Below are 8,708 nucleotides of genomic sequence, written 5' to 3'. Positions count from 1 at the left end.
GTTTCCCCTAACCTAGAGACAGGTCTTAAATCTTAAATTTTGGGATTCTTTAAAAACTTGTGTAGTGTGCTAATTTACCTTGGTAAGACAATGGGAGAAACCACTTTGCTCTAACTCATAAATTTTCACCAGGCAATATTGCAGTGAATAGTCACTGTTTACAGGACATAGTACTGGTCCTGTGGAGGGTTCCAAAGGCTGAAGAAGCTATTATAAGTTGGACTGTCCTGTTCACTTTGTGCACTGGACCCTTGATACCTACCATTACATGGTTTAGTTGTTGTTGTTGTTATGTGCCATCGAGTCGGACCCGACTCATAGCGACCCCTGTTTAGGTGTATAGGTAGAAATTAGAGGCTAGAAGTCACAGACTAGCAACAATTGAAGACCTCTTTCTGTCATTTCTACTGAACTAGATATGCCTAACTGGAACTTCATTGTTCTTCCTTACTTTAACTACCAAGGCATGTGAGCCCACATTCTGTATTCTGGTAGGTTCTACACTCTTCTCTGAAGCAGGGCCTCTCTAGATAGGTCAGCTGATGGTGACTCTTGCATGCCCTTACTTCCTGGCCTCAAAACCCATGTCTGAGTTTGAAACCTGACATTGTAAAGGCTCGTCCTTCTTTGGAAGTAGATGTTCTTCCGTGTTCCTGCATGAATTTGTGTTTCTTCAAAAAAAAAAAAAAAATGGCTGATGTATACACCTGGTCTTTCTCCCCTAGGGTTTAGCAGTGGCCACCATGGGCTCTGTGAATTCTAGAGGTCACAAGGCAGAAGTTCAGGTAGTGATGATGGGCCTTGACTCAGCAGGCAAGACGACACTCCTGTACAAACTGAAGGGCCATGAGCTGGTGGAAACCCTGCCCACTATTGGCTTTAATGTGGAACCTCTCAAAGCTCCTGGACACCTATCTCTGACTCTCTGGGATGTGGGAGGGCAGACTCAGCTCAGGGCCAGCTGGAAGGACTATCTGGAAGGTGTGAATATTCTTGTGTATGTGCTGGACAGCACAGATGAAACCCGTCTGCCTGAGGCAGTGGTTGAGCTTTGGGAAGTGCTGGACAGCCCCAACATGGCCAGAGTCCCCTTTCTGGTGCTGGCCAACAAGCAGGATGCACCTGATGCTCTACCATTGCCGGAGATCAGAGACAGGCTGGGCTTGGAGAGATACCAGGACCACTGCTGGGAGCTCCGAGCCTGCAGTGCCCTCACTGGTGAGGGGTTGCCAGAAGCCCTGCAGAGTCTGAAGAGCCTCCTGACGTCCCGCAGCCACCTATGTCTCTAGGCAGGGAGTAAGGAGAGCAAGAAATCTTGACTGAAATAGAGCAGCTTAACTTTGCTCATATGAATGGGAGGAACCAGCTAATTCTTGAGAAACTTAAACTTAGCTTATCAAATAAGAAATCCTTCTGATTAAATTATCAGGATTTATTCTCTCTGGTGTTTATGTGGAAAATCAATTACTATTTGAATAATAATATTCTTAGGGGAAAAAAAAAGAAAAGAAAACCTCAACATGCTCTATTTAATAACTCATTACCAAGAATGACCTAAGCAATTGTAATAATAGAGCAACTAGTGATTCATCTCATGTACTTTGGACATGTTATCAAGAAGGATGCGCCCGTGTTGCATTGTGGGAAATTGCAGTCAGTGCCATGAGACAAAGTGTATGTGATCTGCTGCATGGAAAATGAATTTGCTTTGTAAACTCTCACCCAAATCACAATAGAAATTTTAAAAAAAGAGGGAAAAAAAAGATCAAAATAACCATTGGAAGGATATTTGGAAGTCTTTAGAATAGAGATACTTCAAAGATATGGCGAAAATCATGAAAATCATATGCAAAACTGCTTGTATTTATATATAAACTTCTTTATCAGCAAAAAAAAGAAAAGAAAAAAAGAAGAAGAAGAAGGATGAGCCCATGGAGAAGGACATCATGCTTGATAAAATACTAAAAAAAAAAAAAAAAAACCCAGAGAAAAAGAAGTCCCCCAGAGAGATGGATTGACACAGTGGCTGCCAACGGTGGGTTCAAATACAGCAAGGACTGTGAGGACAGCGCAGGATTGGACAAGTTTCATTCTGTTGAACATAGGGTCACTATGAGTCACAGCCAACTCAGCGGCACCTAACAACAAAAACAGTACTTCCATTATAATCAAGACCTAAACTGACAGAGGAAAAGAGGTTCCAGAATCAAATTAGAATATCATCTGGATGCGATTTCAATTGCTGTGATTTTCTCTGGTGGCCTCTGGGTTTGTGTGCAAGTAACAGGGTTCAGAAGAAGTGGGCAGGAGAGCCTGCCGACACAGAATCTGGGGTTTGCAGCATCACTGAAGAACTCAGCCCTAGGCAAAGAGCTGGGAGTAAGGCTTCCAAAATGTACCCTTTTCTTTGGTCCTGCTTAACTCTGTCTACCCTTTTGTCATCTGTTGTTGATCTTTTTTTTTTTTTTTTATCCTTAATCTTTTTTCTTTTATTCTTCTCTTTTCTCCTTCTTGTAGCACATATCTTCCCTTAAAAATCAGATTAATCAATTGTTTAATTCATTTATTCTGTGAGTTCAGTGGCAAAAGGTACTGAGTTTATAGATATGAACCAAGCATTGTAGATGGGAGGTATGAATTCTGAAAACATTGTTATTAAAGTTTTTTAAAAAAGAAAAGTTGAACATAGTGTCTTAGAAGGTTTTTGTTATGATCTTAAAACATAGGATCCAAAAAGCTCCTGAAATTATTTGCAAAATACATGCCTTGGGCCATTTTTCTAGGAAGAGGATTCATAACTTTTACCAGATTTTCAAAGGCATTTGTGACTCCCAAAAGTCAAGAATCACTGATTTGGTTTTGTCCCTCATCCAACTCAGGAATACTTCCTACAATCTGAATTTTTAATAGTGAGGAGCTGACACCTGGCATCTGTTCAGATGTAAAACAGCTCTAAATGTTGGATATTCTTTCCTATCCTAGATTAAAATCAGCCTCCTTCACTCTTTGTTGTGGTTCTGTCTTCTCTGGAGTAACAGAATGTAAGGTGCCCCTTGCTGCCCTTCTAACATCTAAGATCTGCCAGGTCCCTCTCTCCAGTCTTCCCATTTCATTAAGGTTAGACACGCCCAGTTTTTTCCACTACTTGTTATATGACATGTTTCAAGACTTTCTTTGTTGTTGTTATTAGGTGTCATTGAGTCGGTTCCAACTCATAGTGACCCTATGTACAACAGAATGACACACTGCCCGGTCCTGCACCCTCCTCATAATTATTGCTGTTTTTGAGCCCATTGTTGCAGCCACTGTCAATCCATCTTGTTGAGGGGCTTTTTTACTGACCCTCTACTTTAACAAGTGTGATGTTCTTCTCCAGGGACTAGTCCCTCCTGATAACATGTCCAAAGGACATGAGACAAAGTCTTGCTATCCTAACTTCTAAGGAGCATTCTAGCTATCCTTCTTCTGAGACAGATTTGTTCATTCTTCTGGCTGTTGTTGTTGTTGTTGCTATGTGCCATCGAGTCGGACCCAACTCATAGCGACCCCTCCTTGGGTTTCTGAGGCAGTATCACTACGGAAGTAGATTGCCCCATCTTCCTTCCGAGGAGTGGTTGGTGGGTTTGAACCGCCAGCCTTCTGGTTAGCAGTCAAGTGCCTTAGACACTATGCTACCAGAGCTCCCAGCTCATGGTATATTCAATATCTTTACCAACACCATAATTCAAATGCATCAATTCCTTACTTATTATCCAGCTTTCACATACATATGAGAAGATTGAAAATACCATGGCTTATGTCAGGTGTACTTTAGTCTTGTATGTTACACACTAAGAATACAAAGATCAATAAGACAAAGCTTCAGACCTCATGAAACTCTGGTGGGGGAAGCATAACTCTCACAAAAATTCAGTAACAGAGGTTCAATTCAGCAATTGTTCATTGAGCACTTACTTGGAGCCGGGCTCTGTGCTCCGTGCTTTATGTAGAGTACCTCTAATTCTCACAACTCTGTTCAGTAGATATTATTCTCATTTTATTCAATTAGAAACCAAGGTTCTCTGAGAAGTTAACTATTAAGTGCTATATCTGGAATTTGAAACCAATTATGTCTAGCTCCAATGCCTGCATTCTTCCACCACAGCATGCCGCTGCAGTAAAACCTGTGAAAGCCAGAATCTGTGTAAGGTGGAAACCTGTCAGAGAAGGAAAACTCAAATATCCCCCACTAATAGAGAACAACAGAAACGTAGTTAAGACTCCAACCTGCCAAAGATAGAAAACTTCTGAGACCTGGAAAAACAAGGTAGTTCCATTGAGTTCCAGCTCGCATGGATTCAAGCTAGGGTAGACTTCAGTCAGAGTCCCTGGGAGGTGCAGATGATTAAGAAGTGGACTACTAACTAAAATACTAGCGGTTTGAACTAACCCAAAGGTGCCTTGGAAGAAAGACCTGGTGATTTGCTCCTGAAAGGTCACAGCTGTGGAAATCTTATACCTCACAATTCTACTCTGAAACACATGGGATCACTGTGGGTCAGCATGACTCTATGGCAACTGGCAGACCTACAGTCTGCAGATATGCTGGTCAGCCTAGTCAGAGGGAAGAGATTACTTGGAAACATGAAGGAGAGTGTAGGAAGGATAAGTAAGTAGTGAACCTGAAATAGGGGATTGGGGTAAGAGGTGAATGAGGGCAGAGTTATAATAGGAAACTAACAGTAGGGGAAGGCTGTTTGGTCTTTCATAATCAGAAGCTTGGATCAGGGAAGTGTGGTTTCTGTTTTCATTTCTATCACATGAGGATTTGTCATTCAGGAAGACAATCTAGTGCAAGTAGAAGAAAGTGAAGGGTGAATGCTGGGAGACCAGCAAGACGATCACTGCAGTAACAGAAGAGAGGAGGAGGAAGAGAGATAAGAAAATTAGGAGCCAGTTTTAAAGCAAAAAGTTTAGGAGAGAAGAATTTGAAGAAGGCTCAAAATTTTGAGTCTGAGTGACTAGAGAGATGGGAATGCCATGAACTGAGAAGGCTGACACAGGAGGAACAGAGTGGGACAGGGGTAGGAACTGATGAGTCCTATTTCTGAAATGTTGGAGTCCCGGCCCCTATACTTATGAATGAAATCCCGTTTGGAAGTAGGGTTTTGCTATATTGATAAGGCCACATCAGCGTAGGGTGTATTCTAAACCCTTCTGAGTGAAATACAAAGTAGCATAGATACAGAGCAAGTAAGCAGACATGGGGTGGGTTGGAAGGGGCAGATGATTTCTGACGGCAGGAGGATGAATCCACAAATCCGGGAACTCTAAGGATTGCCCGGTACTGGAAGGTTGCGCAATCTACTTCCGTAGTGATCCCGCCTCGGAAACCCAAGGAGTAGATCCGACTCTGCAGCACACAACAACAACAAACAGAAGCTGAAATAGACGGGAAAGGATTCGAACCACACCCTGAATTCAGACTTCTTGCCTCCAGAACTGTGAGAAAATGAATTTCTATTCTTTACAACCATCCATTTGTGGTTTTTCTGTTACAGCAAAACTCAGGAACTAAGCTTCTCACACTTCCCTGAGCTTGTGGGCAGAGTTTTTTAATACCCTTCTATGGAAGGGACAGCTCTTTGATGCTCCAGCTTTTCTGCTGGGCTTAGATCAAAATTTTCTTTCCTCCAAGTCTAAGACCACAGCTCTTGTTCCCTCACAGGTGTTACAATTCAGTCCCAGACCCTAGAACCTAAATATGGCTCCGCTAAAAGTTCCACAGACTCCAGCTGTGGTTTCGCTCTTCATTTCTACCATTTGAGGATTTTCCTTTCACTTGTTCGAAGACAGCAGTTCAATAAAGAGAAAAAAAAAGTAATTATAGTTTATCCAACATTTCCATGACTCTGTGATGGGAAAGGGTCCATCTTTCATGTTGCTAGATGTGTGGAACTTGTTTTTACACGTGGGAAGAAGTCTTCCGAGGTGCGGGCAGGAGTGTGATCTGATTAGATTTGTACTTAGGATGATAACCTGGTCAGCAGGGTTGGGTGATGGGAGGATCCTGAAGCCATGGAGAGAGGGTAGACGAGTGTCTGGATTTGCCTCCTGTTCACCCTGTTGCTGAAGGAGGATTCCCCACCCTAAGTAACATTAGATGGCAAAAAAAAAAAAAAAAAACATGACAGCTGACATTGAACAATGATATTGACAATTTACTAGTCACCTGTACTCAAAGCCTGAGGAAGAAGGACATCAAACACCATGCAAGGTCACAAGGAGCATGCAATTGAGAACAGAGTAAACCAGCAGGAGCTGTGGGAGGCAGGTTTTATAGAAACAAGACAGTGGGGTGGCCTCTGGTTCCTAGGAGGATCTAATTACTGTTGTTGTTAGATGCCTCCGAGTTGGCTCTGACTCCTAGCGACAACAAAACAAAGCACTGCCTGTTCTGCGTGAACCTCACAATCCTTCCTATGTTTGAGCCCATCATTGCAGTCACTGTGTCAGTCCGTCTCATGAGGGTCTTCCCCTTTTTGCTGCCCCTGTATATACCAAGCATGATACCCTTTTCCTGGGGCTGGTCCCTTCTGGCAACATGACAAAAGTAGGTGAGATAAACTCTGGCCATTCTCACTTCTGAGAAGCATTCTGGCTGTAGCTCTTCCAGGACAGATTTGTTCGTTCTTCTGGCAGTCCGCAGTATTTTCACCATTCTTTGCCAACACCACAATTCAAGGCATCAATTCTTCTATTTTTCTTATTCATTGTCCAGCTTTCACATGCATATGAGGCAACTGAAAATACCATGGCTTGGGTTAGGCTCACATTAATCTTCAGAGAGACATTTTTACTCCTTAACACTTTAAAGAGGTCTTTTGCAGCAGATTTGCCCAACTGCTCACAACTGGACAACTCACAACTGGACCAGTAAGCAACATCACAATAAATAGAAAAAATACTGAAGTTGTTAGGAATTTCATTTTACTTGGATCCACAATCAACACCCATTGAAGCGGCAGTCAAGAAATCAAAGGATGTATTGCAGTGGGCAAATGTGCAAGCCATGGTACTTTCAATTGCCTCATATGCATTTGAAAGCTGGAGCTCTGGTAACATAGTGCCTAAGGCATTTGACTGCTAACCAGAAGGCTGGCAGTTCAAACCCACCAGCCACTCCTTGGAAGGAAGATTGGGTATTCTACTTCCATAGAGATACTGCCTTGGAAATCCAAGGAGGGATCACTATGAGTCAAATAAACTCGATGGCAGTGAGTTTGGTTTGGTTGAAATGTAATCTATACTGAAGACTGTAGTCTTTGATCCTCATCACTAAGTACTGCAAGTGTGTTATCTGTATATCGCAGGTTGTAAATGAGTGTCCCACCAATCCTGATGCTGCATTCTTCATATAGTCCAGCCTTTCAGATTCTTTGGTCAGCATACAGATTAAATGTGGGAATGGATACAACCCTGACACACACCCTTCCTGATTTTAAACAATGCAGTATCCCCTTGTTCTGTTTGAACAACAACTTACTGCTCTATGTACAGGTTCCTCATGACCATAATTAGGTGTGCTGCAAGTCCCATTCTTTATAATGTTATCCATAATTTGTTATGATCCACATAGTCAAATGCCTGTGTGTAGTCAATAAAACACAGGTAAAAGTCTTTCTTATATTTTTTGCTTTCAGCCAAGATCCATCTGACATCAGCAATGATATCCCTCATTCCACATCCTCTTCTGAATCCTGCTTGAATTTCTGGCAGTTCCCTAGCAATATACTGCTGAAACCATTTTTGAATTATCTTCAGCAAAAAATTACTTGCATGTGATATAAATGATAATGTTTGATAATTTCCAGATTTTGTTGGATCACCTTTCTTTGGAATGGGCACAAATATGGATCTCTTCCAGTCAGTTGGCCAGGTAGCTGTCTTCCACATTTCTTGGCATAAACTAGTAAGCTTCTCCAGCATTGCACCCGTTTGTTGAAACATCTCAACTGGTATTCCATCAATTTATGGAGCCTTTTTTTTTTTTTTTTTTTTTGCCAATTCTGGTGGCATAGTGCCTAAGGCACCTGACTGCTAACCAGAAGGCTGGTGGGTTCAAACCCACCAGCCACTCCTCGGAAGAAAGATTGGGCAATTTACTTCTGTAGTTATACTGCCTCAGAAACCCAAGGAGGGGTCTGACTGGACAGCAGTGAGTTTGGTTTGGTTTGGTTTTAGCGCAGCTTGAACTTTTTCCTTCAATACCCTTGGTTTTTGATCATATGCTATCACCTGAAATGGTTGAACATTGACTAATTCTTTTTGGTATAGTGACTCTGTGTATTCCTCCCATCTTTTTTTTAATGTTTCCTGTATTGTTCAATATTTTGCCCATAGAATCCTTCAATTTTGCAAGCTGAGGCTTGAATTATTTCTCCAGTTCTTCCAGTTTGAGAAAGGCTGAGCTTTTTCTTCCATTTTGGAGTTTCCTAACTCCAGGTTTTTGTACATCTCATTGTTGTTGTTATGTGCCGTCGAGTCAACCCGACTCATAGCAACCCCTCCTTGGGTTTCCGAGGCTGTATCACTACGGAAGTAGATTGCCCCATCTTCCTTCCGAGGAGTGGCTGGTGGGTTTGAACCGCGAGCCTTCTGGTTAGCAGTCAAGTGCCTTAGCCACTATGCTACCAGAGCTCCATTATAATACTTTATTTTTTCTTCTT

General features: G+C 42.2%; 1 protein-coding gene across 1 annotated transcript; it reads left to right on the top strand.

Moving 5' to 3' along the window:
• Positions 1-743: 743 nt before the first annotated feature.
• ARL11 (ADP ribosylation factor like GTPase 11) lies at positions 744-1,289 on the top strand. The gene has a single exon (XM_007946347.1). It carries the CDS (start codon positions 744-746, stop codon positions 1,287-1,289), a length of 546 nt encoding a protein of 181 aa, XP_007944538.1.
• Positions 1,290-8,708: the final 7,419 nt, after the last annotated feature.

Source organism: Orycteropus afer, unplaced genomic scaffold (assembly GCF_000298275.1).
Source record: "Orycteropus afer afer isolate SDZICR_OR568_19922 unplaced genomic scaffold, OryAfe1.0 scaffold00157, whole genome shotgun sequence".
Taxonomy (NCBI): domain Eukaryota; kingdom Metazoa; phylum Chordata; class Mammalia; order Tubulidentata; family Orycteropodidae; genus Orycteropus; species Orycteropus afer.
Note: the sequence above shows the minus strand (reverse complement) of the source record. Positions and strands in the feature narration are given on the sequence as shown.

Excerpts from the sequence above, each read along its gene's own strand:
- ARL11 (XM_007946347.1), top strand. The coding sequence starts at position 744 with ATGGGCTCTGTGAATTCTAGAGGTCACAAGGCAGAAGTTCAGGTAGTG.